The sequence below is a fragment of the Gigantopelta aegis genome, chromosome 15 (assembly GCF_016097555.1).
Source record: "Gigantopelta aegis isolate Gae_Host chromosome 15, Gae_host_genome, whole genome shotgun sequence".
Taxonomy (NCBI): Eukaryota; Metazoa; Mollusca; class Gastropoda; order Neomphalida; family Peltospiridae; genus Gigantopelta; species Gigantopelta aegis.
Genome location: NC_054713.1, coordinates 33164887 through 33184348, shown reverse-complemented (window position 1 = coordinate 33184348; position 19462 = coordinate 33164887). Strand labels below are relative to the sequence as shown.

The 19462-nt window shown below is 36.1% G+C and overlaps 1 protein-coding gene across 3 annotated transcripts in view; it reads left to right on the top strand.

Moving 5' to 3' along the window:
- Positions 1-6274, top strand: part of LOC121389657 — a 32402-nt gene extending 26128 nt beyond the window's left edge. Inside the window, exons 3-5 of one of the 3 annotated variants that reach the window (XM_041521305.1) lie at positions 772-849; positions 3750-3818; positions 5710-6264. In XM_041521305.1, coding sequence (XP_041377239.1) covers positions 772-849; positions 3750-3818; positions 5710-6068 — 506 coding nt within the window. In that variant the 3' untranslated portion in view covers positions 6069-6264. Of the gene's footprint in view, positions 1-771; positions 850-3749; positions 3819-5709 lie in introns of all 3 variants that reach the window. The other 2 variants (XM_041521307.1, XM_041521306.1) reach the window with 2 other exon arrangements.
- Positions 6275-19462: the final 13188 nt, after the last annotated feature.

The following is a 19462-nucleotide window of genomic DNA, read 5'->3' as shown; positions in this document are numbered from 1 at the left end:
TGTGTTGGGTTTTCGGTAGAATATATGTTGAAACCACGGGTTGTATTTAACGGAGACGAATGTAAATTTAAACGTCTGATATAACTCAACCCCGTTTACGATTTGTGCTTGTAACTAACGTATGCGTCACAGAGGAATCAATTTCAGCCTAACGTATATGTCACAAAGCTATCGATTTTGATGGTGCTTTTGTCATTGGCTGGTATGATTTTAGCGACCGGGTCATCACCTAGGAGAAACCAGTCGTATGTCTTTAAACTGATAGCACATACAGGCGTATTATTCATCTGTTCAGGGTACACACCTCAGCTCTCTGGGCTGTCTGTAAATGATACTGGGTTAGGGGTTATTGGTGAGAGAGAGAGAGAGAGAGAGAGAGAGAGAGAGAGAGAGAGAGAGAGAGAGAGAGAGAGAGAGAGAGAGAGAGAGAGAGAGAGAGAGAGAGAGAGAGAGAGAGAGAAAAGTCGGTGTAGTTGTCTTACCCACTGCATCGTTAAAACTCGTGCTCCGATTGGGGGCCGGTACCGGGCTGTGAACCCAGTACCTACCAGCCTTATGTCCAGTGGCTTAACCACGACACCACCGAGGCCGGTACATGTGTGTTATTGGTACGTGTGTTAAAAAGAACAAATGATCTTCTCACCAAGTGTTGTGAAAGAAAATGACTTCTCCTGTTTCCAAATTAGTTAACCATATCATAAATGCAATACAATTCAGGTTTTCTTATTTAATTTATATATAATTATATATTCTTTTCCCCCCTTTTACCAGAGAGTGACCTACTGTATTCGACACCCATCACCCTGGATATCGAGCCATTAAGAAAGGCGTATTCTAACAAAGTGACAGGTACAGTGAATATCAGTATTCTGAAAAACTGAAAGGTACAGTGCATATCGTCAGTATTCTGACAAACTGAAAGGTACAGTGAATATCGTCAGTATTGTTACAAACTGAAAGGTACAGTGAATATCATCAGTATTGTGACAAACTGACAGGTACAGTGAATATCATCAGTATTGTGACAAACTGACAGGTACAGTGAATATCATCAGTATTGTGACAAACTGAAAGGTACAGTGAGTATCATCAGCATTGTGACAAACTGAAAGGTACAGTGAGTATCATCAGTATTGTGACACACTGAAAGATACAGTGAATATCGTCAGTATTCTGACAGGTACAGTGAGTATCGTCAGTATTGTGACAAACTGAAAGGTACAGTGAGTATCATCAGGTGTAATGTTCACTGGTGCCCTAAAATGGGGATCCACATTAAAGACAAGGGCAATAATGTAGCCATAAGCGTACGACATGGTGGGGGGGGGGGGGGGGAGGGGGAGGAGGGGGGGGGAACTGACCACCTCCTAGAGCTGGAGCAAAATCTCAAAGTTTGGCAAAAATGATACAGATATTCGGACTACATGTGGTAACCTCAGACCTCTGCACCCCCACCCCACCCCATACACAAACGGGAGTACGTACGTCTAATGGCATAGCCAGAGGAGAGCTATGGGAGTTATGCCTCCTCCAAGCACATCATTGTTCCCTCCACTTTATGTATGGGCCAGTCTTAGTCGTAGTAGAACTATGTTTGGGTGCCCCCACAATATGAAATTATGAGTTCACCAGTGATTAACAGCTGTCTGGACAAATGACACCCTCCCACGTTTAGGACCTCCACTGCCCAAAAGCTAACACAAGCTTGAACACTGCAATGTATGTAATATATATACATATATGTATATACATATATGTATGTATATATATATTATATATATATTATATATATATTATATATATATATATATACACACACACACACACACACACACACACACACACACACACACACACACACACACACACACAAGCGTGTGACTTCCGGTTAAATACCTTTCAACATTACTGCAAGTTATACAATAAAAAGTCTGTTCGCCATACATTCCAGAATTCAACAATGACATGCGAATTTGAAAACAAAAGTTTGTTTCATTTAACTGGAGCACATTGATTAATCAATCATCGGCTATTAGATGTCAAACATTTGGTACTTCTGACACGTAGTCATCAGAAGAAACCCTCTACATCTTTGTTAATGCACCAAGGGATCTTTTATATGCACCATCCCACAGACAGGATAGCACATACCACGGCCTTTGAAATACAAGTCGTAGTGCACTGGCTGGAACGAGAACTAGCCCAGTGGACCCACCGACGGGGATCGAACCCTAGTGTTAATTTGAAGATCAGTTGTTTGCTAGTACGGAAGTAATACCTTGAAGTAGATAAGGCTATTTACTGACTTAACAGACATTCGAGAACCACTAGGCACGACTGTACCTTGACATTTGTTGATTGTTGTTCTGTGTCATGATAGGTAAATGCTGTGGTCGCATTTTGTGGGGTTAAAATGTACTAAAAATTACTTTACTGGTCATAATCCGCAACAGCGGGATGGTCGTAATACCAGAGTATTTTTAATACACACATAGACTCTCTCCCCCTCTCTCCCCCTCTCTCTCGCACACACACACACAGAGCTTTTCTGGTTGCCACAATCTTGGGACATTTTAAAATTATTTGCAATTGATTACAAGACATTGCGACACCATACATAAATCACTTTTTAAATATGTGCTTCTTATTTGTCAAGATCTGAAGAGGAACAACGCATGGAAGAGGTTTGTGGTGGCGTCGTGGTTGGGCCATCGGTTTACAGGCTGGTAGGTACTGGGTTCGAATCCCAGTCGAGACATGGGATTTTTAATCCAGATACCGACTCCAAACCCTGAGTGAGTGCTCCGCAAGTCTCAATGGGTAGGTGTAAACCACTTGCACCGACCAGTGATCCATAACTGGTTGAACAAAGGCCATGGTTTGTGCTATCCTGCCTGTGGGAAGCGCAATTAAAAGATCCCTTGCTGCCTGTCGTAAAAAAGTAGCCTATGTGGCGATAGCGGGTTTCCTCCAAAAAACTGTCAGAATGACCATATGTTTGACGTCCAATAGCCGATGATAAGATAAAAAATAAATGTGCTCTAGTGGCGTCGTTAAATAAAACAAACTTTACTTTCATTATTTCGTTCCATCCTAGATGTGTCTTAAAATTCCTTCTATTCGCTTTGACTACCAATAACCGATGTGTATGTTTGTGCTGGGGTGTCGTTAAACATTCATTCATTCATTCATTTTATTCATTTCATTCGTTAGCATCTCTTTTAACTTCCAGTGTTAACATGTCTTCTTATCTCCAGGGTGCGGGATAAAGCTCAATGGTACAGCGCTATCCTGATGTGTGGTCGGTCTGGGATCGCTCACCGTCGGTGGGCCCATTGGGCTATATCTCGTTCCAACCAGTTCACCACGACTGGTATATCAAAGGCCGTGGAATGTGCTGTCCTGTCTATGGGAAAGTGCATATAAAAGATCCCTTGCTACTAATGGCAAAATGTAGCGAGTTTTCTCTCAACGACTGTTAGAATTACCAAATTTGTTTGACATCCGATAGCCAATGATTAATAAATTAATGTGTTCTAGTGATGTCGATAAACAAACCGAACTTTTAACAGATATATGGTCATCAGCTTGAGGGAAATTGAGATTCAGTATGTACAGATTATGGGTCAAATTTACGGAGCCTGTTTTTGTTAAATAGGGTGTTTAAGCATTGGGAATGTATGTACATGTAGATACACGTGTGAAAGACGTACGAGGTGTAAACATTTGGCCCTATATATTTATTTAAGAAATGAAGAGGAACAAAGCTTTGAAGAGATTTGGGAACAGGCGAAATTGCTCAGAGGCTACTTCACCCAGTAAGTTCTCGTTCTCTCTCTCTCTCTCTCTCTCTCTCTCTCTCTCTCTCTCTCTCTCTCTCTCTCTCTCTCTCTCTCTCTCTCTCTCTCTCTCTCTCTCTCTCTCTCTCTCTCTCGTGATAGAAATAAGCAGACGTTTTAACTAGTCCAAGGGACAAATAAATCTACTTGTGCGCCAATATTTTCACTTGTCCAAATAAATGGGTTAGTTTTATTCAAGTACCAGGATGATGTTTCTTATTGCTTAAAATGAAAGTGCATTGAACATTTTCACTTGTCTACAGGACAACCATCGAGGCACATTTTGCTTGTCAGAATAGATTTTCACTTGTCAAGTCAAAAGGACAGGTTCTTATTTCGAACGCTGCCTCTCTCTCTCTCTCTCTCTCTCTCTCTCTCTCTCTCTCTCTCTCTCTCTCTCTCTCTCTCTCTCTCTCATGCACACTATTTATTATGGTGATGTTTATTGGCCACTAGATGTCAAATTGTTTTGTTGATTAGACTTGTAAACATCGAAGGTCTAATAGATGTCAAAATGTTTAAATAAAACGGACCGTAGATGTTTACCGTGGTGAACTAACGTCAGATGTAAACTGACCGCTTTATCATGTTTTGATGTGTGTGTGTGGTGGTTCCAAATCCATCTAGGAGGACTGCCACTGTAAAACGTATGTCGGCACAAACGCTAAAAATAATTTATACAGTCTGCACAAATCGGATTCCAAAAGAAAGCATGCTTGTCTTCGGGATAAGCAGCCATGTCTCGCTGTCCGCCGTTTTGCCTGTAAATGAGACCTGAACTTGATCACGATATGTGGCTCCAACTTCGTCTGTAGGAGAACTGCCATTTTAATTTGCTCACCAGTAAAAACGCCAAAATATTTTATACCACGTTCGTAAACAGTCACGAGAGCAACTAAACTGATCCCAAAAGAAACTCTGTTTTGTTTAAGGACACCACTAGAACACATTGATTTATTAATCATCAGATCGGATATCAAACATTTGGTAATTTTGAGTCTTAGAGACGAAACCCGCTACATTTTTCCATTAGTAGCAAGGGCTCCTTCTTTTTTTATTTTCTGACGAATGTAAATGAAGGAACAGAAGTTGGTGATGTAGTTTCTATTTCACATTCAAACATAAAACATTAGCAAGTTAATATGCTGATACAGTTGTATATACAAGTCCAGGGCCCATATTTTCGAAGCCATCTTGGCGCTACGAAATCGTAAAACCGTCGTAGGTTGTGACGTCACTACAGCACACGCCATAGTGACGTCATAGTTTACGATGATTTTACGATTTCGTAGGCTAAGATAGCTTCGAAAATATGGGCCCAGGCTCTTAGGTGAACGATATAGTTGACACTGTAACTGAGAACCTCAAGGGTACCCCCTTGGGTATTACCTTCATTCTATCTGGGTCTGTGTCTTTTTGTTTTTCTCGTGGTCTGTGTTATAGGATCTGGCTCTTATGGTTACGTCTTAATGTGGTTTGGGAATGTATTTCCCATCAATAGTGTCGCCCTAGGCAACATACTCGTGCTAAGACCCCTTTTGTGATTGTGACATTAGTCGGTACATAACCATTATTTTGTCACATGATAAATTGTAATCGCTAACTGCTGCTGATTCTGATGTAATAATGAATAGGTACTGTTGTTGGAATATTGGGTATCAGCTGGGGCAACAATTAAAAATCTGTAGTGTTCTTGATTGCTGTAATTTTCACACTAATTGGTTTGATTGGCCCCTAAGTCACTAAAGCCTAAGTTATTGCATAATTGGCAGGTGGCACCATAATTAATTGAATCGTATTTGCACAGCTAAAATATAAATTACTCTTGCTGTGTTGATCTGTCTCTAAAACCTTTGGTTATTACCAACAGATGCTGCGTGTGTGGACACGGCCTGTAATTCAACTCTGCCACCAGCTACTAGTGATGTAAATTTTTGGAACGTCTTTAAGCCTCTAACTCGAGTCAAGGACGTTTCTGTACGTCTCTCCGAAGCTATGGGTCCCTACAGGAGCGCCAGTGAAGTTATTTTTGTGACAGCCGCATCCTCCAATCACTTCAAGGAATCTCAGGCGCTTATGAAGAACCTTCACCAGACGGTGTTTCCTCATCTGAAGAACTACACGTTCTATTTCTACGACTTGGGACTCACGTCAAAACAGAGGCAACAGGTGATACATCAACTTGCACAGTCATTATATGGTGATAAAATTGTAGTAGTCTTGGTATAAAGTCTGGCAGTAGCTAACAGGTGTCACCAAATTTGGCATATTCTTTATTATTACCCATACGGTTAAAACTGTCTTGGTACATATCATAGTGTTACCTCCCACTAGAACACTTCGACGTGACACAGATCGGCGTACTACGACCTAACACGAACTTCAACCAAACGAGATGAGTGATTTAAATTAGATCGACTATGGGTAATAAATAGGATATTAAACTCGCTACCATTTTGTATCATGTTCCTTGTGAAATATTTTTTATTGTCACTCACGAAAGCTCGTGACAGTAGAAAATTATTTCACTCGGCGCATAAACATGATACGAAATAGAAGCTTGTTTAAAGGGACATTCCTGAGTTTGCTGCATTGTAAGATGTTTCAGACTAATAAAATATTTCTACGATTAAACTTACATATTAAATATATTTTCTTGCTTAGAATATCAGTTTCTGTATATTCAATGTGTTTCTGGTCGTCTTAATATTTGTAAGAAGCCCAAACTGAATTTTGTCTTCAAATAATTAACGTACGTACGAAAAAATCATTTTTAGGAAATAAAATGATATATAACCTAGTACAAATATTAGAATGACCAGAAACACGTTTAATATACAGCCACTAACAATTTATGCAAAAAAATATATTTGATACGTAATTACAGTCGTCAAAAAGTCTCCGTTAGTCGATAACATCTGAAACATTGCTGCAAACTTAGGAATGTCTCTTTAATATCCGATAAATATATTTGTCGAACAACGAACTTTTGAAATTTTGGGGATTATTCCATTTCCATTAACGTACTATACTCTTCAAAAAAAGTAGGGGAACCTGAAATATTAATGTTAATATCAACTATTAGACCGAACATACGTTTTGACCATAGACACACCGAAACACATTCCATAGTTTGCACATGCATCACGCAGTTGCCTCGTTTACGTACGTGGGGTGTCATTCTCGATTTTGACAATTTCCACGAAGGTCCATTAATCACTGTGGAACATTATTTCTGTTACTGTTGATCATACAGTTGTTATTGTTTTGTTTTTAGTCATTTGTATTGTTTGAATTTGCGATTTACCGATAAAAAACCGTCAACTTTCAAATTTTACTTCTGACCCCAATCGTCTTTCAAGATCTTTGGTGGTCATAAAACCTACTGTAATACCGAAATACCGATTGTAATGTTTTCCCAATTAATTTATTATTATCATATAACCATTCCCCACAGCTAATATACCTTACACTTTTGGCAATTGTAAAGTCTTATTAGAGTTCCCCTACTTTTTAAAGAGTATATTTTGCAATAAACTACCATTTTCAACTGAAAATAAATTTGTTCTCGTCTCAAAAGCACTGCATAAGTCTAACTGGGGAACCAAAGAAAGAAAGAAAGAAAGAAATGTTTTATTTAACGACGCACTCAACACATTTTATTTACGGTTATATGGCGTCAGACATATGGTTAATGACCAAACAGATTTTGAGAGGAAACCCGCTGTCGCCACTGCATGGGCTACTCTTCTGATTGGCAGCAAGGGATCTTTTATTTGCGCTTCCCACAGGCAGGATAGCACAAACCATGGCCTTTGTTGAACCAGTTATGGATCACTGGTCGGTGCAAGTGGTTTACACCTACCCATTGAGCCTTGCGGAGCATTCACTCAGGGTTTGGAGTCGGTATCTGGATTAAAAATCCCATGCCTCGACTGGGATCCGAACCCAGTACCTACCAACCTGTAGACCGATGGCCTGCCACGACGCCACCGAGGCCGGTAAACTGGGGAACCAGTTCCCATCTCAACTTTTATCAATAGTAACAAATATTTTTTTTATTGAGTTTATGCAAAATGATATGCTAATGCATTTCCTAAACGAGTAATTTTGCAATAAAGTGTCTAATTGCACTTTTTAAATACAAATCCGTCCCAAGAATAGTGCCCTTTAAAAAAAAGTTATCAAAGTCAAATTATAATGAAATATATGAATGCCATACTTATATACGAATCAGTTATTACATGACTTTTTCTTGGCTAAAATTCACGATTTAGTGATTGAGATCTAAGAGTAACGGGTTTGAACTACTCTAATTAATAGTATTTGGGTTATAAAGCTCCAAAAGAGGAAGTGATCACTGTCTCAAAATGGGTAATTTTTGCTACCAAGATGTCAAGGGGACAAAACCACATTCTTTCATTATAATACTGTACAAAATAATGCTTAAAATAGTTTTTAAATTATTGTCTAAAATAGCTAATTTTGCGATTCAGATGCCAATAAAAGATGTTTAAAGCCATCCAGTTTTAAAATGTCCCCCAGGGGAGCATGCTCCCGAGCCCCCTACACATCTCGTGCCATGTTGAAAAACGACCCTGATTATTAGCCCACCTAACTTTTAACCAATGCTCCGACGGGCCTGAAAGCTCATAATAATCATATTTATTAATGCAGCTAGCGCTACAGATTAAGACTGTTATGACAGTATTGATATGCCAGCTATGTTATGCGCCGTAATAACCGTTAGACCAAAACCAAACGTAGATCTGGAGGTATTGCTATACTTATTGAGCAAAATATAAGCAAATATGTAACTGTTTTAGACACTGAATCGGAATATTTACTTTGGTGTAAGATTGACAGAAATTATTTAAAATTGCAGAATGATTTACATATTGGTGCGGTCTATATTCCACCAGACAACTCAAAATATTATAATGCTGACACTTTTTATACTGTAAAACAAGAAATCCAAAAACATGTAAATAAGATATCTTGTACTTGGTTATATGAATGCCAGGACTAGTACTTTACTTAATTTTATTGCTGATTGTAATATTGCTGACTTGCTCGATCTAGAGGAACCAGTGAATGGATATTTGAATAGTGCAATAGTCTAGCTAACTTGAATATCCCTTTAAATAGAGTTAGCCAAGATGTAAAAACTAATAACATAGGTGTTCAGCTCCTAGACATGTGGAAATCTAGTAACTTGTTGTATTGTAAATGGTCGCCTTGGCAACGACAAATATACAGGAAAATTCACATGTAAAGACGCATCTATAGTTGACTATAATATTGCTTCTCTATCGCTTTTAAAGCATATAACCGAATTCCAGATTAACGATGTCGATCCTATACTTTCTCCTATCCATTGCCCAGTTTATCTCGAACTGCCATTCTTAGCTGATACTAATTCGAAATTAAATCAAATAACTAACAAATGTAAAAGGAAACAAAAAAATAAGAAAACTTTATATCAGTTCAGCAAATACATATTGTAATAATATTGATGACGAAGACATAATTTTTTGTATCTGATATCTAAATTGAATCAATAAATAGTGATGCAATTAATGCAGAAACAATAAACAGAAAAATCTGGCGAATATTATGAAAACAATTGCCAAAATAAACCTGTTGGTATTTCTGATCATTCTAATAGTATAATACAGTAAATAAACGACGACAACCTTCATCTAAAGTTTGGTTTGGTAAGAAATGTAGAATAGCAAGATACCATTTTTATAAAGCACGACTTAAATTTAACCATTCAAAATGTAATATTGATCGCTTATCTATGATAAATCTCGGCAAGAAATATAGAAAAACGGAAATTTTATAAACGGAAACAAGTCATCGGAAGAAAAAATAAGAAACATACAAACAAGTAAAGCTGAAGATTTTTGGAAATTACTTAACTCAATAAATGACAATAGTACTACGAGTGAAACAAAAATAGAAATGGATATCAAGATGTCAAGGGGACAAAACCACATTCTTTCATTATAATACTGTACAAAATAATGCTTAAAATAGTTTTTAAATTATTGTATAAAATAGCTAATTTTGCGATTTAGATGCCAATAAAAGATGTTTAAAGCCATCCAGTTTTAAAATTTCCCCCGGGGGAGCATGCTCCCGAACCAAGAAATCCAAAAACATGTAAATAAGATATCTTGTACTTGGTTATATGAATGCCAGGACTAGTACTTTACTTAATTTTATTGCTGATTGTAATATTGCTGACTTGCTCGATCTAGAGGAACCAGTGAATGGATATTTGAATAGTGCAATAAGTCTAGCTAACTTGAATAGCTATTTAAATAGAGTTAGCCAAGATGTAAAAACTAATAACATAGGTTTTTAACTGCTAGACATGTGTAAATCTACTAACTTGTTGTATTGTAAATGGTCGCCTTGGCAACGACAAATATACAGGAAAATTCACATGTAAAGACGCATCTATAGTTGACTATAATATTGCTTCTCTATCGCTATTAAAGCATATAACCGAATTCCAGATTAACGATGTCGATCCTATACTTTCTCCTATCCATTGCCCAGTTTATCTCGAACTGCCATTCTTAGCTGATACTAATTCGAAATTAAATCAAATTACTAACAAATGTAAAAGGAAACAAAAAATAAGAAAACTTTATATCAGTTCAGCAAATACATATTGTAATAATATTGATGACGAAGACATAATTTTTGTATCTGATATCTAAAATGAATCAATAAATAGTGATGCAATTAATGGAGAAACAATAAACATAAAAATTTAGCGAATATTATTAAAAGAATTGCCAAAATAAACCTATTGGTATTTCTGATCATTCTAATACAGTAAACAAACGACGACAACCTTCATCTAAAGTTTGGTTTGGTAAGAAATGTAGAATAGCAAGATACCATTTTTATAAAGCACGACTTAAATTTAACCATTCAAAATGTAATATTGATCGCTTATCTATGATAAATCTCGGCAAGAAATATAGAAAAACTGAAATTTTATAAACGAAAATATGATAAGTCATCGGAAGAAAAAATAAGAAACATACAAACAAGTAAAGCTAAAGATTTTTGGAAATTACTTAACTCAATAAATGACAATAGTACTACGAGTGTAACAAAAATAGAAATGGATAAACTATTTGAATATTTTAAAGACATTAATAAAACGAATGATGATGAAAATGATGAAATAAATATCGATATTTCGTATGCAAATAATATACTTAATGATGAGATAACCACAGATGAAGTTCTAAATGCTATTACAAATCTTAAAAACAACAAAACTACGGGCATTGATGAAATTCCAAACGAATATCTTAAATATGCAGAAAGCAAACTCGTTCCTAATTTTTTCAAAATTATTTAATCTTATTTCTTAATAGTGGCATATTACCAGATGATTGGTTAACAGGTATTATTAAAGCTATATACAAGAAAAATGGTAGCCCAAAAGAACCCAAGTCATATATACCTATTACAATTGTTAGTTGTTTTGGAAAATTCGTTACAGCTATTTTAAATAACAGATGAATCTGTTGAATTTGTTGAATCTACTGAAAAGCTCAACAAAAATGAAGCCAGTTTCCGTAAAAAGTATAGTACAAATGATCATATTTTGTCCTTATATGCTTTATATGAAATAATACGACAACGAAAGACAAAAACTGTATTGTGCCTTTGTTGATCTTTCTAAAGCATTTGATACAATATGGCGAACAGGTTTATGTTACATCTAGATCCAAATGGTAATTTCTTAAGAATTGTTTATAATATGTACCAAGGAATTAAATTATTCATTAGACATAGTAACCAATATTCTGCTTATTCCTTATGTCAAAATGGTGTACGTCAGGGTGAAAATCTTTCACACATTTTATTTCCCATATATTTGATATATATTTCAACGATCTAGAGGACTCATTAAAAGAGAAACAATGCACTTGTATTAAATTAAGAGTACAAAAAAGACAATATTGATTTATTTATAGTAATTACTTTATTACTATATGCTGATGACACTGTTATTCTAGCAGAATCCCCTGAGGACCTACACAAATCATTCATTGTTGGGGTTTTTTCTCAGAATATTGTGAAAAATGGAAATTAAAAATAAATATTGAGAAATCTAAAATACTTATTTGTGGTTCAAAACCACCAAGAAATGAGTCATTTTATATTAAAGATATCAAATTGAACAAATATTTAGGCATTTTATTTTCTAGAACTGGATCATTTGTTGAAGCCAAAACATTATTATAGCACAGGCTAAAAAAGTAATGACGTTACTAAACATTAGAACTAGAAATGTAAATCTACTTATAGACTGCCAGCTGCACATTTTTTGATGGTAATATTTTCCAAATTCTCCTGTATTCCTTAGAAATCTGGTGATTAGGTAATAGCCAAAATATCGAATAAATTCAATTAAATTTCTTAAGAGATATACTGAGACATAGAAAGAGTACCCCAGTCTCTATGATTTATGGTGAATGGGGAGTTATCCCCTTAGATATTAAGATTAAAAAGCAGGATGCTTAATTTTTGGGCCTCGCTCATAACTAGAAAGGCCTCTAAAATATCAGCAATATTTTACAGAATCATGCTATGTGAAACTATTGATCATGGATATAGATTTAAATGGTTAATTAAGATAAAAGGTACCCTAAACATATTGGTTAAATCAAAATATTACAAGTAAGAAAGCCAAAGACAACAAGATCAGTAGAGACAGGCATGGAATGATCATTTAAATTCATATTCGAAATATTCCACATATCTATCTTCTAAATTTACCTAAAAACATTAGAACAATATATTTCCGATTCAGGACTTGTAATCACTATCTACCAATTGAAACTGGCCGATGGCAAAACATCGATAGACAGCAACGAAAATGTCACCTCTGTAGGTAGTACTAAACCAAATAACTTCCGGCTTGGTCAAAGTTCGAGGTGCACCCAACTTTTGATAGAGAAGTGAACACCACAAGTCCTGTGATTGGTTATAAATGTGAGTGTGTTGGTTGTAAAAAATAATAGTTTCATCTGGGTAAAAAAAATATGCAATTTTATTTCATCTAGTACCAATGTGTCAAGTAGCCTTGTGCTTCAAACATGTATGGGGTACCTGTAAAAAAAAGTACTCGAATTTTGTGCGGAACTAGGGTAGTCATAGACGCTACCCGTTATCTCAGAAACGAGCAGCTTGACCCCCAATTTTTTCTGATTCACTTTAAGTGTGAGGGGTCGTAGTATTTATATCCGTGGCGTTTATGTCGGTTGATACGTTGCAGGTAGGAGGTTTAGCCACATATGTTACTATTGTCGTCTGTGGGATTTGATTTGGTAGTATACACCCTGTAACACCACTTTAGGTGATGAATATCATTATTTATTTCATTGTACATATTTCTAAAATGAGAGATTCATATCATTATTTATTTCAATATACATATTTCTCAAATGAGAGATTCATATATCTAAAAAATAATATGACAGACCCAATATTTATACATTTTGTCAATTATTTAATTCGAAAAAGTTTTTAACGACAAAGAAATTATGTATGTTCTTAAATGTGATTAACTGTTTTCAAAAATATCTGTACAGCATAATTATAGACAGTACGTAATGGTTAACATCTAAAGTATACTTCTGCTTTTGACACTGTTATATTATTATACCTATTGTGTATTATGTGTATATATTATATATGTGTATGTATGTTTGTATGTATGTGTGTATGTATGTGTGTATATGTATGTGTGTATGTGTATGTGTATGTATATGTGTATGTGTGTATGTGTGTATGTATATGTATATGTATATGTATATGTGTGTGTATGTATATGTGTATCTGTATATGTATATGTGTGTATATGCATACCGGTATGTATATGTATATGTATATATGTATATGTGTATATGAATACATAGTTTATATTTTTTCAAGTGTTTACTGCAGCTGTCTGTATAAAAAAAATTGGAAACCGTCTCAATGTATCACCGTTTGGTGATCTGAGTTGAATAAAGTTCTGTTCTGTTATACAAAAAACCGCAGCTAGTCATTTAGTTTAGTGTACATTTCCGTTCGTACACTGTGATATATACACAAACGCATACATATTAACTGCACATTTTTTATTAAGATGCCCTTTTAACGAGCCAATGTGCCCCCTTTTTTTCTTGACCCACCCCCCCTAAAAATGTGTCCTGGATCCACCCATGTGTCGTGTCGTTACATGTCTATGATGGCGACGTAAACAAATCACGGAGAGGATCTGAGCGAACAGAAACAAAAATTTAACAAGTAAAGAAGTGGATACAGAATGTAAGATTTGGATCAAATGACCATTAGATATTACTGACGCGATGTATCCATGTAACATTCATGTAATATGCTATACAATGTTATAGGAAGGGAATTACGAACTTGGTGTATAAACCGTCGCTGTCTTTGTTATGTAATTCAACCATAACCAATTAATCCGTGCAAGCGGTGACCACAGGTCAGAGTATAATGTGACGCGTACACCAGTCCCCTCGTAAACAGTATAAACACTGTAGAACAATGGCAACACATAGTAATACACAAACGTGTGTATCATCCGTTCTTGAAAACACAAGAGGGGTCATTTATGGCGATATAGGACAGAACTGTGATACACTTAATCTCGGCCCACTCGTCGATGTAATGAACAAAATGGAGATTCGATTAGCGAATATCGAGGTGCATGTTAAAAAGATAGATCAAGTGCAGTCGGCACTTACAGCATTGGGATCCAAAGTAGCCAAGTTGGAAGGTATCGTCATAGCCAATCGCGCCAGCAACAAGGAACTGGAGACTAGTTTACAAGGACTGAGTAATATATACGATGGAGTAAAGGTGGCATGTGACAAAAACAAAACAGACGTTAGTGAGATAAAGTGCGCTCTTGCGGCTACAGAGCGTAATAATAATGAGTTGAGAAACGAGGTAAGTGCATTTCTCAAAGAACGCGATGAACTAAAGGCGACCGTTACTGATCTACAATGTAGGTCGATGAAAAACAACTTAATTTTTAACGGTCTAGCTGAAAACCCCTACGAAAATACCGAAGAGGTATTAAGAGACTTCCTCTATGAGGAGCTTAGACTTGAGTACAATTTTGAATTCGGAAATGTTCACAGGTTCGGTAGAAGGCGTGATAACAGGGCACGACCAATTGTGGCGCGTTTCCTATTTTACAAAGAACTTAGTATAGTGAGAGAGCATGCATACAGACTGAAAGGTACACCGTATGGAATCAACGAACAATTCCCGGCGGTAGTGGAGGATAAGCGAAAACAACTGTATCCAGTGGCTAAAAAACACAGACAAGCAGGTCACAAAACAACAATGGTGAGAGACAAACTGTTTATTGACGGTAGATTGTACGATGACACCAAGTGTAAACAGACTGACCCACGCACATACAGCGACGTAGTGCACGACGCACCCAGACAAGCGCGCAATGCCGCCCGCCCCGAGCAGCCAAGAGAGAGAAGACCAGCATTGAAACGTTCGCATGGGGGGGGGGGGGGGGTGGTGGTGCATGGGTTAAGACCATCGACGCCGACAACAACCGACAAGCCAGAGAGTAAAAAACAGACAACGATTGAGTCACGTGATGTCGACCCCAGCCCAGCATAGGGGCGCGCGGAGAGTGATACAGGCATATCTATTATATCGTGGAATATTTGCAGATCTTTGGAAGAAAAACTAAAAGATCCAGATTTCCTAAATATTATCTGCAAACACGACATAATATGTCTTTATGAATGCTGGACAGGCTCTGTCGACCTAACAATACCTAATTATACCACGTGTAATGTGCCTAGGGAAAATGGAAAAGGAGGAGGAATGTGTATATTTGTTAGAGATTATCTCCAAGATTATTGTGTATGCATAGATAAAACCTGTGATAGTAGTATTATATTTAAAATCAAAAGCAATAAGTTTAGTGCTAATAGAGATGTATTTATGTTTATTAATTACATACCGCCTATTAATAGTACGTATTATCAAAATAGTGATGTAGATATTTTTGAAACACTAGAAGATCACATATGTACATATGCACAGATGGGCGACATTGTTGTTATAGGTGACTTTAATAGTCGTACAGGTACGCTTTGTGATTTTATAGAAACTGACATCTTAGCAGAAGGTCCATTACATGTATTACAAAACGTGATCGAATACGTACAGGACAGTAATCTCGACCCGCGTCACAGCGAAGACAAAACAGTTAATCAGTTCGGTAGGAAACTTATCGCCCTTTGCAAAGCTAGCGGGTTACGAATAGTCAATGGTAGACACCCAGACGACCGACATGGGAATATCACTTTTTACAATGCAAACGGTACAAGCCTTATTGATTATGTACTCACTAGCGAATCGTGTTTCGATTTAATTTCATATTTTCAATCCGGTGAGTTCAATTGTTTCTCCGACCATGCACCTGTATGTTTCACACTGGGTTGTAATGTAAACATTGCTGATACGCAGGAGCCAGATGAGATTCGAACACACACTACCGTGAAGTGGATCGACGAAAACAATGCTGTCATTGCTTCCAAAGTAACCGAAAATATTGAAACGCTATTGAATATATGTTCAACTAGTGGTAATAGCCAAGATTGTATAAACGTACGGGTTGATAAATTCACAAACGAACTAAATACTATTATATTGCCTTACTGTGACGTCACTACCCATACAAACAGAAATAACTATATGCGCCGGCACACTACCACAGGCGGTGATAAGCCATGGTTTAACGAGGAATGTAAAGCTCGATTTAACGAATATAGAGCAGCTATCCATATGTTTAATGGTAGAAGAAGTGACCTAAATCGAATTGAACTCGTACGTGTAAAAAGAATATATAAGTCATTAGAACGCCGCCTAAAAAGAAATTATAAATGCCAACAAGGCAACATGCTCAACTATCTCCGCAAATATAACCCAAAGCAGTTTTATGTACATTTCGAAAAAAGGAAGAAAAACGTAAATTCAGAACTAACAAATGATGAATTCTATAACCATTTTAGCAAATTGGCTGAAAACGTGCCTAAATTAGACGACGAGACACGAGATTTTTTATGTAAATACGACCAGCAAGTTAGTGACGCACCGAACCGCGAGCTTGACTCTAAAATTACAGAGAAGGAAATTCTTAATGCTGTACATAAGTTAAAGACGAACAAATCCAGTGGGCTTGACAAGGTATTAAACGAATATTTTATAAATTGTATAAATGTTTTGATGCCATGTTTATTGATATTATTTAACGCTGTCTTTGATTCGGGTACATTTCCACACAGTTGGTCATTGGGATGCATTGTTCCTATTTTTAAAAAAGGCAATGCAAACGACCCTGATAATTACAGAGGCATAACTTTAGTCAGTTGCTTAGGGAAATTATTTACTGCCATCCTAAATGAACGATTATTAGTTTTTGATAAAATGAATAATGTCATAAGTGACGCTCAATTTGGTTTTAGAAAACAGTTCTCAACGATCGACGCCGCTTTCATTCTTCAATCTTTAATTGAACGAATATTGAAGAATAAAAAGCGACTGTATTGCTGCTTCGTGGACTATAGTAAAGCATTTGATTATGTCAATAGACAAAAACTATGGTACAAAATGATTCAACTTGGTATCGATGGTAAAATGCTTAATGTTATCCGGTCACTGTATGATAATGTGAAATGCTGCGTCAAATATAACAGTATGCTATCCAACTTTTTCAGTTGTAGAAACGGACTTTTCCAAGGTGAAGTATTATCACCGATATTATTTTCCATGTTTGTAAATGACTGCGAAATGCATTTCTTATCAGATAATTGCCCCTATATCGACATCCAATCATTAAATATATTCCTACTTATGTATGCCGATGATATGGTTCTCCTAGCTGAAACACCAGAAGGCCTTCAGTCAATGCTCAATTCACTATCAAAATATACTACCAAATGGGACCTAACTGTAAATACAACTAAGACTAAGGTTGTCATTTTTAGAAATGGGGGGATCATTCGAGACAACGAAAAGTGGTTATACAAAGGTGAACAGTTAGAGGTTGTAAATGAATTCATTTATCTTGGCTTATTATTCTGTTATAACGGTAAATTTAATCGAACTCAAAAACGATTCGCTGATCAGGGAAGAAAAGCCTTGTTTTCATTATTAAACGTATGCAAAAGACATTATTTTAATATTGAAACAATGCTATCTGTTTTTGACACCTATGTTAACAGTATTCTTAGTTATGGGTCAGAGGTCTGGGGATTCCACTGTGCAAGGGATGTTGAAAATATTCATACAAAATTCTGTAAAAAACTACTTGGAGTACAACAAGGGGCCTGTAATGAATTTATATATAGTGAGTTAGGGCGTTTTCCTCTGTATATTATGAGAAAATTAAGAATTTTTAAATATTGGATTAAAATACGAAATACTGAAAATTGTATCCTTTTAGCTATATATGAGGAAATGGAACGATTAAAGGGTAACTGGGTAACACAAGTCAAACAAGAACTAAATAGGCTTGGACTAAACTATATATGGAACATACCAAATGTTGGTAACAGAGAATATAATATAATTAAGGAAAGAATTTACGATAATTTTAAACAACATTGTTTTAGTCGAATAACGACTTCACCGAAAGGTACCTTATATAAATTTTTTGTTACTTGAATTCAAGCTACAAACATATCTTAGACAACCCATACCATTAAATCACTTAAAAGAAATATCAAAGATCCGAATTAGTGCACACAAATTAAATATAGAAATCGGAAGGTATAGGAAAATTGACAGGGCCGAAAGAAAATGCACTATTTGTAACTATAATGATATAGAAGACGAATACCATTTTATCCTTATTTGCCCAGCTTTGAATGATTTGAGGAATAAGTATATAAAACAATGTTACCACAGACGTCCAAGCGTATTTAGGCTCATTGAACTATTAACAACTGAAAACAATAAAGACACCAATAACCTGGGAAATATTTAGTTTGGGAAAATAAAGTTAGAGACGATTTACTGCAGCTTACTTAAAATATGACATCCACTGACCTGCCGTTTCATTGGCTAGTATATTAATCATATTTCATCCGGTATACAACAATATATACCTATATATTTAGAATTAGAATTATTACTATACCACGATAATGTTTATAGTGCACATATATATGTACATTCCACCACTATTACTAGTATGCTATGTTAATTTTACCATTAATTCTTAAATCACTCTCCACCTGTATTTGTATATTTGTATATATACCGTGATTATATATGTATGTATTTATGCTGATAAGTTTGTTTAACTTAAGGCAAATAAAGAACTTGAAACTTGAACACATTGGTACAGCTTAATATACCACTTGTATAACAGCAACATGAGGCGGTGCTCCGGCATGGGGGCTGGTCGACCTATGTTGATTTTTTTACATGATACTTGTCAGCTGAGAAAGGAAAAGGCAATAATGTTTTATTTAACGACGCACTCAACACATTTTATTTAGGGTTATATGGCGTCAGACATATGGTTAAGTACC